The sequence below is a fragment of the Amblyomma maculatum genome, chromosome 11, assembly GCF_055883805.1.
Source record: "Amblyomma maculatum isolate TAMU_Amacu chromosome 11, ASM5588380v1, whole genome shotgun sequence".
Classification (NCBI taxonomy): Eukaryota; Metazoa; Arthropoda; class Arachnida; order Ixodida; family Ixodidae; genus Amblyomma; species Amblyomma maculatum.
Genome location: NC_139354.1, coordinates 82715083 through 82738871, shown reverse-complemented (window position 1 = coordinate 82738871; position 23789 = coordinate 82715083). Strand labels below are relative to the sequence as shown.

The 23789-nt window shown below is 43.4% G+C and overlaps 1 protein-coding gene across 1 annotated transcript in view; it reads left to right on the top strand.

The window, feature by feature from the left end:
- The first annotated feature begins 2103 nt into the window (after positions 1-2103).
- The window catches only part of LOC146174274 (uncharacterized), a 157967-nt gene continuing 136281 nt past the window's right edge, over positions 2104-23789 (top strand). The window contains exon 1 of the mRNA XM_084584939.1: positions 2104-2305. Coding sequence (XP_084441065.1) covers positions 2230-2305 — 76 coding nt within the window. The 5' untranslated portion in view covers positions 2104-2229. The remainder of the gene's footprint in view (positions 2306-23789) is intronic.

Genomic DNA, 23789 nt, shown 5'->3' with positions numbered 1-23789 from the left:
GAAACTGAATTTGAATGGCTTTAAGACCAATTCCCGTGTGTTTATGTACCAGCTTGGTAAGTCCTCTAGAGTGGAACAAGTGTACTAAACAGGTAGCATTTACAGAAACTTTTGTGCACAACGGTGATCAACCTCGGACAGAGACGTGAGATGCTTTCAGTACCGCACAAGAGATACGCCTTGGTCAAATGCCCAGTCGAATCACAGCAGTCTCCGTTATTTTAGTGCAGAGTGACCCAGATGTGCACACAATCAATGAAGACTATGGTCAGGCAGTATAGAGGATGGTTTTCATTCGGAGTGCTAATTCCCACCTGAGTTCTAGGTTTAAGTGGCTGTACTTTTACTTACGGGCAAAGATTGATCAGTAACCTAGTAGCTGCGGCAATGTGTCACTTTATTTGTATCCCAATGCATGGCTATAAAATCTTTCACAAAGCTGATGCACACTGGTTCTATATAGATGGGCACTGTGGTAGAGCAGCTTTGTCTGTCACCGCATCCTTGCAACTTTTTTCAAGCATTTGGGCAAGGTTGCCGACTTACAACTGAATCTTGCGACCACCTCAATCACTTGTCATGTCCTTAGAGGAGCTTGTCCTCTGAAGGGGCCTGGACCAGGACTTAACAACTCAGAAGAGCTTAAAAGGTGGCTTGATAGGGTCAGCTTTGAAGAAAGTTTACGTGCACACAAGTGCATAAGGGGGAAATACCCTTTTTGGTCCGAAATTATGGTTTCGTGTTGTAGTCGGAAAAGTCCATTTACACCGAACTTCACATATAACAAAAGCAATCCATTTGGTATTCGTCTTCGTAATAAGGTTGCTAGACTATGGCATGTTAACAGTCGTACAGCACTGCTAATACTGCTTATTTACAATGTAGGGGCGGTGCTGTTTTATGTAACCTGGAAAGATTCGGGCTGCGTTTAAGAATTTTATTCACTTAGGTTTCGTTAATAGGGGTTGCCAACCCCTATTAACGAAGAATTTTCCTTTCCAAGCTTACATCCGGGACAACGAAGATGCAGTTTAAATGCTTTCAATATTTATCTATTGCGATTACAATGTTGACTATGTCGTTTCAGACATTGCCATAAGTACATTGTCAGTCTATTAATGGAAGATTTTGTGAACCCTGCATAACAAGAAAATTGAAGAAAGTACATTTTAAATATTACCGCGAAACCTGCAAAACTGTATTTGTTGATTTCTCGCAGCCGCCGGCATGCGGCCCTATCACTCTGATTCTGGATCGCGCATCAGTTCTGTATTCTTTGTTTGGTAATTCCAGATGTCGCGAGAAGCACCTTTATAAGTTTCGTAGTCGCGCAAGGTGCGCAGAGAACTGACTCGAAGATTCCGATCACGCGCGTATGTTTTCCACAATGTTCCAGATTGTGCTAGTAGCAGTTTGCGACCTTATCTAGATTGTTCTGAGCAGCCTTTAAATGAAGCGTTGCCGAGTGCGATGGGCATTCTTTCTTCGACGAACGATGAGCAGTTTTGTTGCCATCGCCGCCGCCAAGTTGCTTAGTTCTTTTGCGGGCGCAAGTCAGCCCAACAAAGAGTTAATTTCAACACCATCAAGCCTGTCTTCTTTTGGTGTCTACGGCCTTGTCACCAATACGTAACAATATGTTAGAAATATACTCAACAGGCAAAAAGCCTATTTTCATCATATTTGTAAAAACAGACAGTGTTACACTGCTAGTACATTTAAAACGTATTTATTTTGCATTTTAAGTACGGGGACAAAAATAAGAAATTAATACAAAATAATACAACGCATTTGAAATACATTTTTAGTATAGCTGTTTTTCTCTAAGGAAGGAGGAGAAAATGAAGGAGGAAAGGCAGGGAGGTTTCTCTAAGGGATAGATACAATGAGACTATAGATTTGCGCTTGAATATAGTCTCCTACAGACTAATTATGAATCGCTAAAAGTTACATATCTCCTCAGGATGATGCTGGCAGCCTGGCAGCTCCATCTGTTTTTCTCAGCAAAACATGTCCACGTATTAACAGGCGTCAATTATTTAATCGTAATATATTGCACGTCAAATTAGCTATGCGAAAGACGCCTTTATAAGAAGACGGTGTGTCAAAGCATTTTAATCTGACTTGCTTTGCTATTAGCGTAGCAGCGTTTAAAACCATTAGAATATTAAGACAAGAAGTAGCGTGTGAAGAATTTTCCTTTCCAAGCTTACATCCGGGACAACGAAGATGCAGTTTAAATGCTTTCAATATTTATCTATTGCGATTACAATGTTGACTATGTCGTTTCAGACACAGTGTACCAGTAAGTGTGGTTTTCATACACTGCTTATCTATCTACCTGCGAAAAGTTCTGATTCAGCTTGTATTTGTGCTTATAGCCGTTTCATCAGTACACTGAAAAGAAAAACTTCTTGAACGCAAATACAAACTTTGATATACTGAGTCATATCCTATAAAACAGTCCTTTTAAAATGTTTGGAGGAAAGCAATAGAATGGTGTGCCACCAGTTCAAATACTTATCTTTACGATCCGCGGTAAAGGTAATTGAAAGCTTAGCCAACCGTCCTTTTATATGATGATGTTTCATTGCTCAAAGCTACCATGTAGTCAGAATATCATGGAGTATTAAAATAACGTCCCTCGAGTTCATACAGGAGCATTGTTATGACCAGGTATGCAATGGCCACGAGGCAACTTTCACTCACGTTATGCTATTTTAATACTACATTCTTCGAAACGCTTACGGTAAGAACGGGAATATTTTTCATCCTTATTAATCTTCTTCCCAAATTGTCCATTTGATCACTCCCGTTACCGATTACCGTCGCCGGGAATGTTTTCCAAACAGCTTGAGATCCTATCAAACAACCTAATATTCATCTTTTAATTGAACCATGTATATGCTTTGATACAACATTCCATCTTCCTGAAGTAAACTTGAGATCTGTTATTATCTTCTGGCTGCCAAAACTGCTATTTTATTTAGGCGAATTGAACGCACACGCTGTAAGATGATTTTCGAACATTTTATGCTGTAACAAGTTTATTTTGAAGCTTTGCTGTTCCGCACAAGTGACTGTCAACATGGGTACCATAGTTTGTTGATTGGAAGAGAAGACACAACTTTTTAGAAAACAACGCGATCATAATTTCTTCGCAACGTTGTGAGGCGACATGTGTTTTGATCACCGTTTGTTCTTTTCACTAAACGTGTTTCCACGCACCTGAATTGGCTTCAGGGGTGAATTCGTTCGCATGGGCTTACAGATATGCCATATTACTTAAACAGCTATGCATTTCTTTTGAGTTAAAATGATAACGCAAATAGTTCTTTTTAGAGCGAGAGAACCTAACAAATAAAATATTTACTACCTCGTCGGTTGCGGTTCTCCAGCCAAGTTTGGACACCACTGGGAGACGCTATTTCAATGCGCATTTGCATTTGTAATCAGAAATTGTTTCTCACTCATGCGTAGTGTGCACAGGATCTGTGGACCGGAATTGGCGACATTGCCTGTCCGCATGAACAGCTAATAATGAAAAACGTTGTCGCTACTGAGTTTCTAACCTGCATCAGAACGAACAAATCACCTTCTCCAGCCCAGGCACGACAGCACTTTAACACCACATGCGTTCAAGCCTCGTGTAAAACCGCAATACACTATGTGCATTAAGGCGTTTCTCCTGGTCTGAGTAGCTCTGGGACATTGAACTCTTTAAATAAACTAAACCATGTGCAGTAAACATCCCATTTCATCTGCAACACGCTCTCCCGCTGTGTGGTGAACATGGTTGAGGCTAGGCATCAATGCCGAACCCATGGCAGATAATCCCAGGCAGATACCCACAGCAATCAGGAAGGAGCTTGTTATCAAGCCCCTGCCTAATATTATGCGCCCCATTCACCACGAAGGCAGGCAACTAGCATGCGCACGTGCACTGCACACCAAATACAAAGGAAACCATTCGGTTGCTTACGCCGATGCAGCCGAATATGAGCAGACGGACCGAGGTTTCGCGACTTGTACGGTGACTGAGGCTCGTGGATCCACGCCTTCCAAAATTTTAGCTTCGGCTACTGTACGCACCAAAACATCCGAGGATGCAGAGGAAGCCGCCATCGCGTTGGCTGTCGCTTCTACCGAAGCAGATGTTATAGTCATTGACTCCAAAGCAGCCGTACGAAATTTCGAGAGGGGCCGTCTGTCGGCTGCCGCCAAGAATATCCTTGAAAGCTACCGTCCAGTCCCTGGTAGGACGATAGAACTGATATGGGTTCCGGCTCACTCGGGCATTCCTGGGAACGAGAAAGCTCACGAATGCGCCCCAGGTTTCGTCGGCCGGGCGGTGAGTACCTCGTTTCCCGCGGGCGCGAGGGAGGGCTTGCTCTCGTTCCATGATATACCTCGCCATTTTAGCCTGGCAAGACACATCTTTCCTCCACCACACAATTCATTAAGCAAGGCCCGGGAGATACGCTGGCACCATCTACAAACCAGCTCCTTACCCTGCCCCAAAGTACATTCAAAGAGCAGGTTGACCCTAAATGCAAAAAGAGTGTGGCGTCGACGCCACTCTAGACCACATTACATAGGGGTGCGCGGCATATCCGCCCCCCGCCGATATGCTGCCAGCTCCATCTCTGGAGGAGTGGGGGGCCGTGCTGCGCTGCTCGGACCCGGCCATCCAGGCTCCCGTCACTGAGTGGGCCGAAGAGATCGCCGACAGGAGGCAACTGGCGGCCATCTGGCGCGGCCAACATTCAAACTGAACCCTCACCTCTTACGCCCAATCAAAATAAATGTGTTCCCATTTATCCATGGTTATATGCCTGCAGTTCTCTTGGCACTGCTCTTTTATTTCGGCTAGGTAAATACGCCGTGTCATATGCTATTGGACGAGTGTGACAAAGTTCTCTACCGTAGTGTAAGGCGAATCCACAAGATGGAATGGCAAGACACGCAAGGATTTCGCATTCTACACCTCACGAGACTTAATCGCAGCAAAGAAAATTTTGCAGCCCTTCCAGCAAATGCAGTCTTTCCTGCAAGGCATCTCGCTCGCCACTCTGTGTCCTGTAAATTAATGTGATCTCTCTGTTGTGGCCACCGGTTTACCGCATTACTCTAATTGCTCTTTATCTGAATTTTCCAGTCTCCAACACTACGCCAAGATGATCGCTACGGACCTTTCTCCTCCCCAAGCTCATGCACTCAGTCGTCTGCTGGTATCTTTCAGAGACATTTTTTATTGGAATCAGCACCCATTTAATCGAACCGCTCCTGTGCAGCATTGCATACAGACCGGCAACGCTTCTCCTTTTCATTGCCGTCCTTATCGCCGGTGCTGAACGACAGGTAATAAGGTTGACAAGATGCTCGCTCAAGACATCATCGAACCCTCGACGAGCTCGTGGGTGTCCCCAGTCGTTTTGGTTAAAACGAAAGACGGTAGCTAGGGCTTCTGCATCGAGTATTGCCATCTCACCAGCATCACTAAAAAGACGTGTACACTCTTTCCCAGAATTGATGACGCCCTAGATTTCCTCCAGGCAGGTGATGGTCCTGATATTGGCAGATCTCTGTTGACGAGCAGGACCGTGAAAAACAGCCTTTGTCCCTCCAGTCGGCTTGTACCACTTTAAAGTCATGCCGTTTGATCTCTGCAATGTTCCGGCAACTTTTGAATGAATGATTGATTCACTTCTTCGCGGATTTATATGGACAAGCTGTCTGTGCTACCTCGACGACGTCTTCGTTTTCTCGCCGACCTTTTCTTAGCACACTGAACGCCTTACCAGTATTCTCAATGTATTCCCTACAACCGGCATCCAGCTCAATTCATCGAAATGCTAGTTTGGTCGCAGCCAACTCACCATTCTTGGACACGTGGTTGACGCCTGTTGAGTACGACCTGATCCGGCTAAAATTCAAGCCATCAAATACTTTCCGCGTCCTCAGTCTTCAAAGCATGCGCGCAGCTTTATCGGCCTCTGCTCTTACTTTCACCGCTTTATCAAAGATTTTGCCCGTATCTCTCGTCCTCTCGCCGCTTTATCAAATATTTCGCCTGTATCTCTCGTCCTCTTATCGACCTACTCAAGACTGACGACGCTTTCACGTGCCGTCTTGAACAGCAAGGTGCGTTGTCAACGCTTATAAGCTTACTGTCGTCTCCCCGCGTGTTGCCTCATTTCAATCCCTCAGCTTCCGCTGAAGCTAGAACAGACATCTGCGGATATGAGAGCGGTGCAGTGCTGGCCAACGTGGCAATGACCGCGTCATCGCATATGCTACCTGCCTTCTCTCCAACGCCGAACGCAATTATTCGATTACTGAGCGCGAGCGTCTCGCCCTTATATGGGCTGTTACTAAATTTGGACCTTACTTATTCGGGCGTTCTTTCTCAGTTGTAACTGACCATCCGGAGCTCTGTTGGTTGTCATCTATGAGAAATCCCTCAGGCCGTCTTGGTAGCTGGGCCCTGCGCCTTCGAACATACTCCTACAACGCGGTCTAAAAGTCGGGGCTCCTCCATCAAGATGCCGATTGTTTGTCACGCTGTCCTGTAGAGCCCCCTGATCTCGGTATACGAGGCAATTCCCTGTGTCTTCGTCCTCTCCAATCTCACCAACATAGCAGGCGAACAGCTCAACGACTCATATTTAAGATCCATCATTGAAGGCCTGACATCTGGATGAAAGGATACTTCTCTGCAACTTTTTGTTGCGCAGGATGAGGACACGCCGTAAATTTCATAATGACGGTTCTCCACTTCTGTTGGTGATTTCCAAAAAGCTCCGCTGCTCTGTTACTGAAGAACTCCACGACCTGCCTACAGCTGGCCATCTCGGTGTGTCTCGCACTTACGACCGAGTACAGCGCCTTTTTTTTTTTTTTGGCCTGGACTATACCGCAGCATACGGAGCTACTCCGCAGCCTACGACACGTGTCAGCGTAGGAAAAGCATTTGCTGGGGTTAAGCTAAGCCCGGTAGTTAAACAAGTTAGTTAAACCAGGTAGGTCGCGTAAGCAAAGCCGGCGTAGCTTCTCTCTGTTACGTCTTCTTCTTTTCCTCCTTCCTCTTCTTCTTTTTCTTCTTCTTCTTCTTCTGCTTCTTCTTCTTCTTCTCCTTCTTCAATTCTTCTTCTTCTTCTTCTGCGGCGCGGCTTGGCTACCGACCGGATTTACCCGACGGTTTGAAGAGGGGCCCCATCTTTGGTCGCTCTAAAGGTGAAACGTGGCTGCAGGCCGTGTTTACGCGACGGGCTGAAACTTGGCGTGGTATTGCTTCCGCAATAAAACCATCGCGGCCACCGGCTTGCCTTGTCCAACCAATTGACGCGCCCCTGGTTTCATTTTATCGTGAAGGACTCGACCTTCTTGGCTCCTTCTTAACGTCATGGTCGAGTAACAAATGAATTGCAGTGGCAACCGATTATGCGACACGCTACACCATCACACGGGCTTTACCCACGAGCTACGCAAAGGATGTCGCTGACTTTCTTCTACACAGCGTCATTCTGTATCACGGCGCTCCTCGTCAATTATTCACGATCGCGGTCGCTACTTAATGTGTGAGTTGCTGAAGGCTCCTGCACTCATGTTCTATGAAGCTCGCGAGCGCGTACCATCCCTAAACTAATGGCCTTACTGAGTGCTTTAATTGCAAACGTGTGGACATGATATCTATGTATGTATCACCTGATCACCACGACTGGAACCTCGCGCTGAAATATGTGACATTTGCCTACAATTCTTCCAAGCAGGACACGCCAGGTTATTCAGCCTTCTTCCTGCTCTTTGGCAGGAACCCTGCTTTACCTCTTGGCACGCTGATTTCGCCTACTGGCCGGTCCAGCACCACATACGCACCTGATGCCATTGCGTAAGCCACTGAAGCGCACCAAGTAGCCTGTAGCCGGCTCCTCGCCTCTCAGACTTCCCGGAAGTCTGCCTACGATAGGCGGCATCGCCACTGTTGCGCCGGTGGGGTTATCACACAGTAGCCCACCGTCAACAGGGTTGTGCCAAGGAGTTGGTTGCGTAGCGCTCGTCACCCGTTTCGTGAACGAAGGCTGTCAGCTCCCTGAGCGGTAGCGATGAGTCCGAGTCAGCGCTGGTGAGATGAATAAAAAACTTTATAGACTATTTACAGGCATGTACACAACGAGGTCGGCTCTCGGGCCGAAAGCTAACATAGCCATACGCGACTGTTTTTGCGCAGCGACGGCCGGGGAGATACCGCCGCGTCCGCTCTCTCAGGGGGTGAACTGTTCTCGATGCACGCTAGTGACGAATTCACACTGGGAGTCTCGAACGGAAGCACTTGAGGCTCCGTAAACCGCGAAACCGTTGACGATCAAATGGTCCAATCCGACGGCAGCACTTTCGCAGAGCCAATGGGAAAGCTTGCTGCGCTCTTGCTTCAAATATGCCGCGGAGCGAGAAGGGGTCCACTGCCAGCGCCACGGCGCCGAGCTGTCTGGATGCTCAGCTCATGTTCAGACACGTCACTTAATTCTCTCCTCTTGGCACGGCTCGCCTCCAGTGCACCGGTGCTTTGCACAGAAGTATCCGGATTTTGTAAAGGAGGCGTTCGCCCGATAAGTTTGGCGTCCGACTGAATTTCTGGGCTGCTTTGGCCGGGCACAACACCACGCAACCTATGACCCTGCGTCCTTGGCTCTTTTATGGTCTCCTGCATTGGTCTCTCGGAGAAACTTATGACCCCTTATAGTGGCCCATCAGGCTGTTCGCCAAGAGACTGATGTGACGTATGAACTTGCCCCTCTTGTGCCCGCAACCTCCTCCTCTCGCCCCACTACTGACATTGTCCATGTTTCACTCCAGAAGCTATACGAACACATGCCTTATTTACCAGTTTAGCGCCGGCACAACGCTTATAAAGTCGGGGGGTAATGTTACGAATTGACGACGATGAACTGTTTCCTTCTCTTGCCTCGCGGAAGAGACAAGGGGATGGCGAAGTGGAACTGGTTCCATGTTGCTGTCGCTGCTATGCCAGTTGGGGCTGTGTTGTATATATACTGTAAGTACATTGCGCTTCCACAGAAATATATATATATATATATATATATATATATATATATATATATATATATATATATATATATATATATATATATATATATATAGTGTAATTACATTGAGCTTCCACAGAAATATATATAGGCTTCCACACATTAAATATATATATATATATATATATATATATATATATATAATGTGTGTATGTATAGTGAGAAAAAGAACGCGCGAACAAGTAGAAGGATTCTCTTGTATTGGTTGAGAACACGCTCGAACTAGCCTCACTAGCTATGGTTCTTGAGTTAAACTTTTCACGGGTTGGTTTCCAATGGCAGCCTGTCCGGAGCCAGAGGTTCTTAGCACCCTTTGCTGTGTTACAGGTCTGACCGCCGCCGTGGTCAGCCGCTAGTGACTAAGAACCAGAGGTCGAGTTGTAATAAAAAAATTTTGGTTCGTGATTGTGGTTCTCAAACTTTTGTTTCAAGAACTCAACCAGGCGGATTTCAGCCGAGGATGTTCTTATTCTAAGAAAGTCAGACGTGGTGAAGAAAGGGAGAATGTATTTTACGTTTCGGCCGCGAGACCGACCTTCTTCGAAAGATACGTGGTTACAGGAAGTGTCCTATATTTATATGCTAGGTCTATTTGTATCATCACTTATGACGGTTACCTAATGATAAAACAAAATTAATATAGTGTACGCTTATGCAGTTACACATGCGTCATGGTGCAGATTGCAACTGGTTTAAAAAAAACAAGAATACAGTGACACGTGGCGACGCGACTTTATTGATAATCATACGGTGTTCACGTGTAGGCTAAAGTGCATATCTCATAGATATAGCAATCAAAACAAGACACGCGGCTGAACTGCAGATAATTATGGGGTCACCGAAAGTACAAATCAAGTTTTAAAGAATTAAAAAAGTAATACCACGCAGAATTCAATAACGTGAGCGGCATGACATGCAAACAAGCCATGACACAAGCGACTCCTCTTGGTCATTTTTGGACCATTTCATTGAACGTAGTGATAAAGATTCCAGTCATCTCCCAGTTGATCTTTCAACGTAAGTCCCAGTATTGTGGTTGCTAAGATAGGCAACTTAGCTTTCCTGCGCTTTGGTTATTACCTGACGACACAGCCTAAAACTTGTAAATTACTAATATTTCTGTGACTTCGCCGTCGTAGTGCGATTGAGACAAGACTCCAAAGTAGTGATTTTTTATTCAAATGAATGGCCTTGAATTCTCACATGCTTGGACAGTGGTGAGTTGGGCAGGCTTGTAATCTTATGATTGTTGAAAAGTCATCTAAAAACGTCGCAGTTTTTGCTCTATATACTAGAGGTGGCAGAAGTAACATTCTAGCCGGTAAAATTCTTTAGCAGTGTCACAGATGAAGTTACCTTTAACTGTGATATGGTTCTTGGAAGCAGAGCGATCATCTCCTGTCCTGATGCCTTTGCCATCAGGGAAGAGATTTTAAAGCGAGATTTATTGCATGGTGCAGAGCTAGTAAAATCGCGACTGATGGTTACCGATGAAGTTAAAATGTCATGGAAGCCTTTAGCGCGTCAGAATACACCTAGCAGCTGTTCCCATAAGATATCCTTTATCCAATCTATTTGTCTTACGATGTCATTGTATACGTCTAATTAGAATCCCTGCTACGCTATAGGAACAGAGGCTGAGTAGGTTACCGATGAAGTTAAAATGTCATGGAAGTCTTTAGCGCGTCAGAATACAGCTAGCAGCTGTTCCCATAAGATATCCTTTATCCAATCCCTTTGTCTCACGATGTCATTGTATACGTCTAATTAGAATCCCTGCTACACTATAGGAACAGAGGCTGAGTAGGTTACCGATGAAGTTAAAATGTCATGGAAGTCTTTAGCGCGTCAGAATACAGCTAGCAGCTCTTCCCATAAGATATCCTTTATCCAATCCCTTTGTCTCACGATGTAATTGTATACGTGTAATTAAAATCCCTGCTACGCTATAGGAACAGAGGCTGAGTAGGTTACCGATGAAGTTAAAATGTCATGGAAGTCTTTAGCGCGTCAGAATACAGCTAGCAGCTGTTCCATAAGATATCCTTTATCCAATCCCTTTGTCTCACGATGTCATTGTATACGTCTAATTAGAATCCCTGCTACGCTATAGGAACAGAGGCTGAGTAGGTTACCGATGAAGTTAAAATGTCATGGAAGTCTTTAGCGCGTCAGAATACAGCTAGCAGCTGTTCCATAAGATATCCTTTATCCAATCCCTTTGTCTCACGATGTCATTGTATACGTCTAATTAGAATCCCTGCTAGGCTATAGGAACAGAGGCTGAGTAGGTTACCGATGAAGTTAAAATGTCATGGAAGTCTTTAGCGCGTCAGAATACAGATAGCAGCTGTTCCCATAAGATATCCTTTATCCAATCCCTTTGTCTCACGATGTCATTGTATACGTCAAATTAGAATCCCTGCTACGCTATAGGAACAGAAGCTGAGTAGGTTACCGATGAAGTTAAAATGTCATGGAAGTCTTTAGCGCGTCAGAATACAGCTAGCAGCTGTTCCCATAAGATATCCTTTATCCAATCCCTTTGTCTCGCGATGTCATTGTATACGTCTAATTAGAATCCCTGCTACGCTATAGGAACAGAGGCTGAGTAGGTTACCGATGAAGTTAAAATGTCATGGAAGTCTTTAGCGCGTCAGAATACAGCTAGCAGCTTTTCCCATAAGATATCCTTTATCCAATCCCTTTGTCTCACGATGTCATTGTATACGTCTAATTAGAATCCCTGCTACGCTATAGGAACAGAGGCTGAGTAGGTTACCGATGAAGTTAAAATGTCATGGAAGTCTTTAGCGCGTCAGAATACAGCTAGCAGCTGTTCCCATAAGATATCCTTTATCCAATCCCTTTGTCTCACGATGTCATTGTATACGTCTAATTAGAATCCCTGCTACGCTATAGGAACAGAGGCTGAGTAGGTTACCGATGAAGTTAAAATGTCATGGAAGTCTTTAGCGCGTCAGAATACAGTTAGCAGCTGTTCCCATAAGATATCCTTTATCCAATCCCTTTGTCTCACGATGTCATTGTATACGTCTAATTAGAATCCCTGCTACGCTATAGGAACAGAGGCTGAGTAGGTTACCAAAGAAGTTAAAATGTCATGGAAGTCTTTAGCGCGTCAGAATACAGCTAGCAGCTGTTCCCATAAGATATCCTTTATCCAATCCCTTTGTCTCACGATGTCATTGTATACGTCTAATTAGAATCCCTGCTACGCTATAGGAACAGAGGCTGAGTAGGTTACCGATGAAGTTAAAATGTCATGGAAGTCTTTAGCGCGTCAGAATACAGCTAGCAGCTGTTCCCATAAGATATCCTTTATCCAATCCCTTTGTCTCACGATGTCATTGTATACGTCTAATTAGAATCCCTGCTACACTATAGGAACAGAGGCTGAGTAGGTTACCGATGAAGTTAAAATGTCATGGAAGTCTTTAGCGCGTCAGAATACAGCTAGCAGCTGTTCCCATAAGATATCCTTTATCCAATCCCTTTGTCTCACGATGTCATTGTATACGTCTAATTAGAATCCCTGCTACGCTATAGGAACAGAGGCTGAGTAGGTTACCGATGAAGTTAAAATGTCATGGAAGTCTTTAGCGCGTCAGAATACAGCTAGCAGCTGTTCCATAAGATATCCTTTATCCAATCCCTTTGTCTCACGATGTCATTGTATACGTCTAATTAGAATCCCTGCTACGCTATAGGAACACAGGCTGAGTAGGTTACCGATGATGTTAAAATGTCATGGAAGTCTTTAGCGCGTCAGAATACAGCTAGCAGCTGTTCCCGTAAGATATTCTTTATCCAATCCCTTTGTCTCACGATGTCATTGTATACGTCTAATTAGAATCCCTGCTACGCTATAGGAACAGAGGCTGAGTAGGTTACCGATGAAGTTAAAATGTCATGGAAGTCTTTAGCGCGTCAGAATACAGCTAGCAGCTGTTCCCATAAGATATCCTTTATCCAATCCCTTTGTCTCACGATGTCATTGTATACGTCTAATTAGAATCCCTGCTACGCTATAGGAACAGAGGCTGAGTAGGTTACCGATGAAGTTAAAATGTCATGGAAGTCTTTAGCGCGTCAGAATACAGCTAGCAGCTGTTCCCATAAGATATCCTTTATCCAATCCCTTTGTCTCACGATGTCATTGTATACGTCTAATTAGAATCCCTGCTACGCTATAGGAACAGAGGCTGAGTAGGTTACCGATGAAGTTAAAATATCATGGAAGTCTTTAGCGCGTCAGAATACAGATAGCAGCTGTTCCCATAAGATATCCTTTATCCAATCCCTTTGTCTCACGATGTCATTGTATACGTCTAATTAGAATCCCTGCTACGCTATAGGTACAGAGGCTGAGTAGGTTACCGATGAAGTTAAAATGTCATGGAAGTCTTTAGCGCGTCAGAATACAGCTAGCAGCTGTTCCCATAAGATATCCTTTATCCAATCTATTTGTCTTACGATGTCATTGTATACGTCTAATTAGAATCCCTGCTACGCTATAGGAACAGAGGCTGAGTAGGTTACCGATGAAGTTAAAATGTCATGGAAGTCTTTAGCGCATCAGAATACAGCTAGCAGCTGTTCCCATAACATATCCTTTATCCAATCCCTTTGTCTCACGATGTCATTGTATACGTCTAATTAGAATCCCTGCTACGCTATAGGAACAGAGGCTGAGTAGGTTACCGATGAAGTTAAAATGTCATGGAAGTCTTTAGCGCGTCAGAATACAGCTAGCAGCTGTTCCCATAAGATATCCTTTATCCAGTCCCTTTGTCTCATGATGTCATTGTATACGTCTAATTAGAATCCCTGCTACGCTATAGGAACAGAGGCTGAGTAGGTTACCGATGAAGTTAAAATGTCATGGAAGTCTTTAGCGCGTCAGAATACAGCTAGCAGCTGTTCCCATAAGATATCCTTTATCCAATCCCTTTGTCTCACGATGTCATTGTATACGTCTAATTAGAATCCCTGCTACGCTATAGGAACAGAGGCTGAGTAGGTTACCGATGAAGTTAAAATGTCATGGAAGTCTTTAGCGCGTCAGAATACAGCTAGCAGCTGTTCCCATAAGATATCCTTTATCCAATCCCTTTGTCTCACGATGTCATTGTATACGTCTAAATAGAATCCCTGCTACGCTATAGGAACAGAGGCTGAGTAGGTTACCGATGAAGTTAAAATGTCATGGAAGTCTTTGGCGCTTCAGAATACAGCTAGCAGCTGTTCCCATAAGATATCCTTTATCCAATCTCTTTGTCTCACGATGTCATTGTATACGTTTAATTAGAATCCCTGCTACGCTATAGGAACAGAGGCTGAGTAGGTTACCGATGAAGTTAAAATGTCATGGAAGTCTTTAGCGCGTCAGAATACAGCTAGCAGCTGTTCCCATAAGATATCCTTTATCCAGTCCCTTTGTCTCACGATGTCATTGTATACGTCTAATTAGAATCCCTGCTACGCTATAGGAACAGAGGCTGAGTAGGTTACCGATGAAGTTAAAATGTCATCGAAGTCTTTAGCGCGTCAGAATACAGCTAGCAGCTGTTCCCATAAGATATCCTTTATCCAATCCCTTTGTCTCACGATGTCATTGTATACGTCTAATTAGAATCCCTGCTACGCTATAGGAACAGAGGCTGAGTAGGTTACCGATGAAGTTAAAATGTCATGGAAGTCTTTAGCGCGTCAGAATACAGTTAGCAGCTGTTCCCATAAGATATCCTTTATCCAATCCCTGTGTCTCACGATGTCATTGTATACGTCTAGTTAGAATCCCTGCTACGCTATAGGAACAGAGGCTGAGTAGGTTACCGATGAAGTTAAAATGTCATGGAAGTCTTTAGCGCGTCAGAATACAGCTAGCAGCTGTTCCCATAAGATATCCTTTATCCAATCCCTTTGTCTCACGATGTCATTGTATACGTCTAATTAGAATCCCTGCTATGCTATAGGAACAGAGGCTGTGTAGGTTACCGATGAAGTTAAAATGTCATGGAAGTCTTTAGCGCGTCAGAATACAGATAGCAGCTGTTCCCATAAGATATCCTTTATCCAATCCCTTTGTCTCACGATGTCATTGTATACGTCTAATTAGAATCCCTGCTACGCTATAGGAACAGAGGCTGAGTAGGTTACCGATGAAGTTAAAATGTCATGGAAGTCTTTAGCGCGTCAGAATACAGCTAGCAGCTGTTCCCATAAGATATCCTTTATCCAATCCCTTTGTCTCACGATGTCATTGTATACGTCTAATTAGAATCCCTGCTATGCTATAGGAACAGAGGCTGTGTAGGTTACCGATGAAGTTAAAATGTCATGGAAGTCTTTAGCGCGTCAGAATACAGCTAGCAGCTGTTCCCATAAGATATCCTTTATCCAATCCCTTTGTCTCACGATGTCATTGTATACGTCTAATTAGAATCCCTGCTACGCTATAGGAACAGAGGCTGAGTAGGTTACCGATGAAGTTAAAATGTCATGGAAGTCTTTAGCGCGTCAGAATACAGCTAGCAGCTGTTCCCATAAGATATCCTTTATCCAATCCCTTTGTCTCACGATGTCATTGTATACGTCTAATTAGAATCCCTGCTACACTATAGGAACAGAGGCTGAGTAGGTTACCGATGAAGTTAAAATGTCATGGAAGTCTTTAGCGCGTCAGAATACAGCTAGCAGCTGTTCCCATAAGATATCCTTTATCCAATCCCTTTGTCTCACGATGTCATTGTATACGTCTAATTAGAATCCCTGCTACACTATAGGAACAGAGGCTGAGTAGGTTACCGATGAAGTTAAAATGTCATGGAAGTCTTTAGCGCGTCAGAATACAGCTAGCAGCTGTTCCCATAAGATATCCTTTATCCAATCCCTTTGTCTCACGATGTCATTGTATACGTCTAATTAGAATCCCTGCTACGCTATAGGAACAGAGGCTGAGTAGGTTACCGATGAAGTTAAAATGTCATGGAAGTCTTTAGCGCGTCAGAATACAGCTAGCAGCTGTTCCATAAGATATCCTTTATCCAATCCCTTTGTCTCACGATGTCATTGTATACGTCTAATTAGAATCCCTGCTACGCTATAGGAACAGAGGCTGAGTAGGTTACCGATGAAGTTAAAATGTCATGGAAGTCTTTAGCGCGTCAGAATACAGCTAGCAGCTGTTCCCATAAGATATCCTTTATCCAATCCCTTTGTCTCACGATGTCATTGTATACGTCTAATTAGAATCCCTGCTACGCTATAGGAACAGAGGCTGAGTAGGTTACCGATGAAGTTAAAATGTCATGGAAGTCTTTAGCGCGTCAGAATACAGTTAGCAGCTGTTCCCATAAGATATCCTTTATCCAATCCCTTTGTCTCACGATGTCATTGTATACGTCTAATTAGAATCCCTGCTACGCTATAGGAACAGAGGCTGAGTAGGTTACCGATGAAGTTAAAATGTCATGGAAGTCTTTAGCGCGTCAGAATACAGCTAGCAGCTGTTCCCATAAGATATCCTTTATCCAATCCCTTTGTCTCACGATGTCATTGTATACGTCTAATTAGAATCCCTGCTACGCTATAGGAACAGAGGCTGAGTAGGTTACCGATGAAGTTAAAATGTCATGGAAGTCTTTAGCGCGTCAGAATACAGATAGCAGCTGTTCCCATAAGATATCCTTTATCCAATCCCTTTGTCTCACGATGTCATTGTATACGTCTAATTAGAATCCCTGCTACGCTATAGGAACAGAGGCTGATTAGGTTACCGATGAAGTTAAAATGTCATGGAAGTCTTTAGCGCGTCAGAATACAGCTAGCAGCTGTTCCCATAAGATATCCTTTATCCAATCCCTTTGTCTCACGATGTCATTGTATACGTCTGATTAGAATCCCTGCTACGCTATAGGAACAGAGGCTGAGTAGGTTACCGATGAAGTTAAAATGTCATGGAAGTCTTTAGCGCGTCAGAATACAGCTAGCAGCTGTTCCATAAGATATCCTTTATCCAATCCCTTTGTCTCACGATGTCATTGTATATGTCTAATTAGAATCCCTGCTACGCTATAGGAACAGAGGCTGAGTAGGTTACCGATGAAGTTAAATTGTCATGGAAGTCTTTAGCGCGTCAGAATACAGCTAGCCGCTGTTCCATAAGATATCCTTTATCCAATCCCTTTGTCTCACGATGTCATTGTATACATCTAATTAGAATCCCTGCTAGGCTATAGGAACAGAGGCTGAGTAGGTTACCGATGAAGTTAAAATGTCATGGAAGTCTTTAGCGCGTCGGAATACAGATAGCAGCTGTTCCCATAAGATATCCTTTATCCAATCCCTTTGTCTCACGATGTCATTGTATACGTCAAATTAGAATCCCTGCTACGCTATAGGAACAGAAGCTGAGTAGGTTACCGATGAAGTTAAAATGTCATGGAAGTCTTTAGCGCGTCAGAATACAGCTAGCAGCTGTTCCCATAAGATATCCTTTATCCAATCCCTTTGTCTCGCGATGTCATTGTATACGTCTAATTAGAATCCCTGCTACGCTATAGGAACAGAGGCTGAGTAGGTTACCGATGAAGTTAAAATGTCATGGAAGTCTTTAGCGCGTCAGAATACAGCTAGCAGCTTTTCCCATAAGATATCCTTTATCCAATCCCTTTGTCTCACGATGTCATTGTATACGTCTAATTAGAATCCCTGCTACGCTATAGGAACAGAGGCTGAGTAGGTTACCGATGAAGTTAAAATGTCATGGAAGTCTTTAGCGCGTCAGAATACAGCTAGCAGCTGTTCCCATAAGATATCCTTTATCCAATCCCTTTGTCTCACGATGTCATTGTATACGTCTAATTAGAATCCCTGCTACGCTATAGGAACAGAGGCTGAGTAGGTTACCGATGAAGTTAAAATGTCATGGAAGTCTTTAGCGCGTCAGAATACAGTTAGCAGCTGTTCCCATAAGATATCCTTTATCCAATCCCTTTGTCTCACGATGTCATTGTATACGTCTAATTAGAATCCCTGCTACGCTATAGGAACAGAGGCTGAGTAGGTTACCGATGAAGTTAAAATGTCATGGAAGTCTTTAGCGCGTCAGAATACAGCTAGCAGCTGTTCCCATAAGATATCCTTTATCCAATCCCTTTGTCTCAGGATGTCATTGTATACGTCTAATTAGAATCCCTGCTACGCTATAGGAACAGAGGCTGAGTAGGTTACCGATGAAGTTAAAATGTCATGGAAGTCTTTAGCGCGTCAGAATACAGATAGCAGCTGTTCCCATAAGATATCCTTTATCCAATCCCTTTGTCTCACGATGTCATTGTATACGTCTAATTAGAATCCCTGCTACGCTATAGGAACAGAGGCTGAGTAGGTTACCGATGAAGTTAAAATGTCATGGAAGTCTTTAGCGCGTCAGAATACAGCTAGCAGCTGTTCCCATAAGATATCCTTTATCCAATCCCTTTGTCTCACGATGTCATTGTATACGTCTAATTAGAATCCCTGCTACACTATAGGAACAGAGGCTGAGTAGGTTACCGATGAAGTTAAAATGTCATGGAAGTCTTTAGCGCGTCAGAATACAGCTAGCAGCTGTTCCCATAAGATATCCTTTATCCAATCCCTTTGTCTCACGATGTCATTGTATACGTCTAATTAGAATCCCTGCTACGCTATAGGAACAGAGGCTGAGTAGGTTACCGATGAAGTTAAAATGTCATGGAAGTCTTTAGCGCGTCAGAATACAGCTAGCAGCTGTTCCATAAGATATCCTTTATCCAATCCCTTTGTCTCACGATGTCATTGTATACGTCTAATTAGAATCCCTGCTACGCTATAGGAACACAGGCTGAGTAGGTTACCGATGATGTTAAAATGTCATGGAAGTCTTTAGCGCGTCAGAATACAGCTAGCAGCTGTTCCCATAAGATATTCTTTATCCAATCCCTTTGTCTCACGATGTCATTGTATACGTCTAATTAGAATCCCTGCTACGCTATAGGAACAGAGGCTGAGTAGGTTACCGATGAAGTTAAAATGTCATGGAAGTCTTTAGCGCGTCAGAATACAGCTAGCAGCTGTTCCCATAAGATATCCTTTATCCAATCCCTTTGTCTCACGATGTCATCGTATACGTCTAATTAGAATCCCTGCTACGCTATAGGAACAGAGGCTGAGTAGGTTACCGATGAAGTTAAAATGTCATGGAAGTCTTTAGCGCGTCAGAATACAGATAGCAGCTGTTCCCATAAGATATCCTTTATCCAATCCCTTTGTCTCACGATGTCATTGTATACGTCTAATTAGAATCCCTGCTACGCTATAGGTACAGAGGCTGAGTAGGTTACCGATGAAGTTAAAATGTCATGGAAGTCTTTAGCGCGTCAGAATACAGCTAGCAGCTGTTCCCATAAGATATCCTTTATCCAATCTATTTGTCTTACGATGTCATTGTATACGTCTAATTAGAATCCCTGCTACGCTATAGGAACAGAGGCTGAGTAGGTTACCGATGAAGTTAAAATGTCATGGAAGTCTTTAGCGCGTCAGAATACAGCTAGCAGCTGTTCCCATAAGATATCCTTTATCAAATCCCTTTGTCTCACGATGTCATTGTATACGTCTAATTAGAATCCCTGCTACGCTATAGGAACAGAGGCTGAGTAGGTTACCGATGAAGTTAAAATGTCATGGAAGTCTTTACCGCGTCAGAATACAGCTAGCAGCTGTTCCCATAAGATATCCTTTATCCAATCCCTTTGTCTCACGATGTCATTGTATACGTCTAATTAGAATCCCTGCTACGCTATAGGAACAGAGGCTGAGTAGGTTACCGATGAAGTTAAAATGTCATGGAAGTCTTTAGCGCGTCAGAATACAGCTAGCAGCTGTTCCCATAAGATATCCTTTATCCAATCCCTTTGTCTCACGATGTCATTGTATACGTCTAAATAGAATCCCTGCTACGCTATAGGAACAGAGGCTGAGTAGGTTACCGATGAAGTTAAAATGTCATGGAAGTCTTTAGCACGTCAGAATACAGCTAGCAGCTGTTCCCATAAGATATCCTTTATCCAGTCCCTTTGTCTCACAATGTCATTGTATACGTCTAATTAGAATCCCTGCTACGCTATAGGAACAGAGGCTGAGTAGGTTACCGATGAAGTTAAAATGTCATGGAAGTCTTTAGCGCGTCAGAATACAGCTAGCAGCTGTTCCCATAAGATATCCTTTATCCAATCCCTTTGTCTCACGATGTCATTGTATACGTCTAATTAGAATGCCTGCTACACTATAGGAACAGAGGCTGAGTAGGTTACCGATGAAGTTAAAATGTCATGGAAGTCTTTAGCGCGTCAGAATACAGCTAGCAGCTGTTCCCATAAGATATCCTTTATCCAATCCCTTTGTCTCACGATGTCATTGTATACGTCTAATTAGAATCCCTGCTACGCTATAGCAACAGAGGCTGAGTAGGTTACCGATGAAGTTAAAATGTCATGGAAGTCTTTAGCGCGTCAGAATACAGCTAGCAGCTGTTCCATAAGATATCCTTTATCCAATCCCTTTGTCTCACGATGTCATTGTATACGTCTAATTAGAATCCCTGCTACGCTATAGGAACAGAGGCTGAGTAGGTTACCGATGAAGTTAAAATGTCATGGAAGTCTTTAGCGCGTCAGAATACAGCTAGCAGCTGTTCCATAAGATATCCTTTATCCAATCCCTTTGTCTCACGATGTCATTGTATACGTCTAATTAGAATCCCTGCTAGGCTATAGGAACAGAGGCTGAGTAGGTTACCGATGAAGTTAAAATGTCATGGAAGTCTTTAGCGCGTCAGAATACAGATAGCAGCTGTTCCCATAAGATATCCTTTATCCAATCCCTTTGTCTCACGATGTCATTGTATACGTCAAATTAGAATCCCTGCTACGCTATAGGAACAGAAGCTGAGTAGGTTACCGATGAAGTTAAAATGTCATGGAAGTCTTTAGCGCGTCAGAATACAGCTAGCAGCTGTTCCCATAAGATATCCTTTATCCAATCCCTTTGTCTCGCGATGTCATTGTATACGTCTAATTAGAATCCCTGCTACGCTATAGGAACAGAGGCTGAGTAGGTTACCGATGAAGTTAAAATGTCATGGAAGTCTTTAGCGCGTCAGAATACAGCTAGCAGCTGTTCCCATAAGATATCCTTTATCCAATCCCTTTGTCTCACGATGTCATTGTATACGTCTAATTAGAATCCCTGCTACGCTATAGGAACAGAGGCTGAGTAGGTTACCGATGAAGTTAAAATGTCATGGAAGACTTTAGCGCGTCAGAATACAGCTAGCAGCTGTTCCCATAAGATATCCTTTATCCAATCCCTTTGTCTCACGCTGTCATTGTATACGTCTAAATAGAATCCCTGCTACGCTATAGGAACAGAGGCTGAGTAGGTTACCGATGAAGTTAAAATGTCATGGAAGTCTTTGGCGCGTCAGAATACAGCTAGCAGCTGTTCCCATAAGATATCCTTTATCCAATCCCTTTGTCTCACAATGTCATTGTATACGTCTAATTAGAATCCCTGCTACGCTATAGGAACAGAGGCTGAGTAGGTTACCGATGAAGTTAAAATGTCATGGAAGTCTTTAGCGCGTCAGAATACAGCTAGCAGCTGTTCCCATAAGATATCCTTTATCCAGTCCCTTTGTCTCACGATGTCATTTTATACGTCTAATTAGAATCCCTGCTACGCTATAGGAACAGAGGCTGAGTAGGTTACCGATGAAGTTAAAATGTCATCGAAGTCTTTAGCGCGTCAGAATACAGCTAGCAGCTGTTCCCATAAGATATCCTTTATCCAATCCCTTTGTCTCACGATGTCATTGTATACCTCTAATTAGAATCCCTGCTACGCTATAGGAACAGAGGCTGAGTAGGTTACCGATGAAGTTAAAATGTCATGGAAGTCTTTAGCGCGTCAGAATACAGCTAGCAGCTGTTCCCATAAGATATCCTTTATCCAATCCCTTTGTCTCACGATGTCATTGTATACGTCTAAATAGAATCCCTGCTACGCTATAGGAACAGAGGCTGAGTAGGTTACCGATGAAGTTAAAATGTCATGGAAGTCTTTAGCGCGTCAGAATACAGCTAGCAGCTGTTCCATAAGATATCCTTTATCCAATCCCTTTGTCTCACGATGTCATTGTATACGTCTAATTAGAATCCCTGCTACGCTATAGGAACAGAGGCTGAGTAGGTTACCGATGAAGTTAAAATGTCATGGAAGTCTTTAGCGCGTCAGAATGCAGCTAGCAGCTGTTCCATAAGATATCCTTTATCCAATCCCTTTGTCTCACGATGTCATTGTATACGTCTAATTAGAATCCCTGCTAGGCTATAGGAACAGAGGCTGAGTAGGTTACCGATGAAGTTAAAATGTCATGGAAGTCTTTAGCGCGTCAGAATACAGATAGCAGCTGTTCCCATAAGATATCCTTTATCCAATCCCTTTGTCTCACGATGTCATTGTATACGTCAAATTAGAATCCCTGCTACGCTATAGGAACAGAAGCTGAGTAGGTTACCGATGAAGTTAAAATGTCATGGAAGTCTTTAGCGCGTCAGAATACAGCTAGCAGCTGTTCCCATAAGATATCCTTTATCCAATCCCTTTGTCTCGCGATGTCATTGTATACGTCTAATTAGAATCCCTGCTACGCTATAGGAACAGAGGCTGAGTAGGTTACCGATGAAGTTAAAATGTCATGGAAGTCTTTAGCGCGTCAGAATACAGCTAGCAGCTTTTCCCATAAGATATCCTTTATCCAATCCCTTTGTCTCACGATGTCATTGTATACGTCTAATTAGAATCCCTGCTACGCTATAGGAACAGAGGCTGAGTAGGTTACCGATGAAGTTAAAATGTCATGGAAGTCTTTAGCGCGTCAGAATACAGATAGCAGCTGTTCCCATAAGATATCCTTTATCCAATCCCTTTGTCTCACGATGTCATTGTATACGTCTAATTAGAATCCCTGCTACGCTATAGGAACAGAGGCTGAGTAGGTTACCGATGAAGTTAAAATGTCATGGAAGTCTTTAGCGCGTCAGAATACAGCTAGCAGCTGTTCCCATAAGATATCCTTTATCCAATCCCTTTGTCTCACGATGTCATTGTATACGTCTAATTAGAATCCCTGCTAGGCTATAGGAACAGAGGCTGAGTAGGTTACCGATGAAGTTAAAATGTCATGGAAGTCTTTAGCGCGTCAGAATACAGATAGCAGCTGTTCCCATAAGATATCCTTTATCCAATCCCTTTGTCTCACGATGTCATTGTATACGTCAAATTAGAATCCCTGCTACGCTATAGGAACAGAAGCTGAGTAGGTTACCGATGAAGTTAAAATGTCATGGATGTCTTTAGCGCGTCAGAATACAGCTAGCAGCTGTTCCCATAAGATATCCTTTATCCAATCCCTTTGTCTCGCGATGTCATTGTATACGTCTAATTAGAATCCCTGCTACGCTATAGGAACAGAGGCTGAGTAGGTTACCGATGAAGTTAAAATGTCATGGAAGTCTTTAGCGCGTCAGAATACAGCTAGCAGCTTTTCCCATAAGATATCCTTTATCCAAT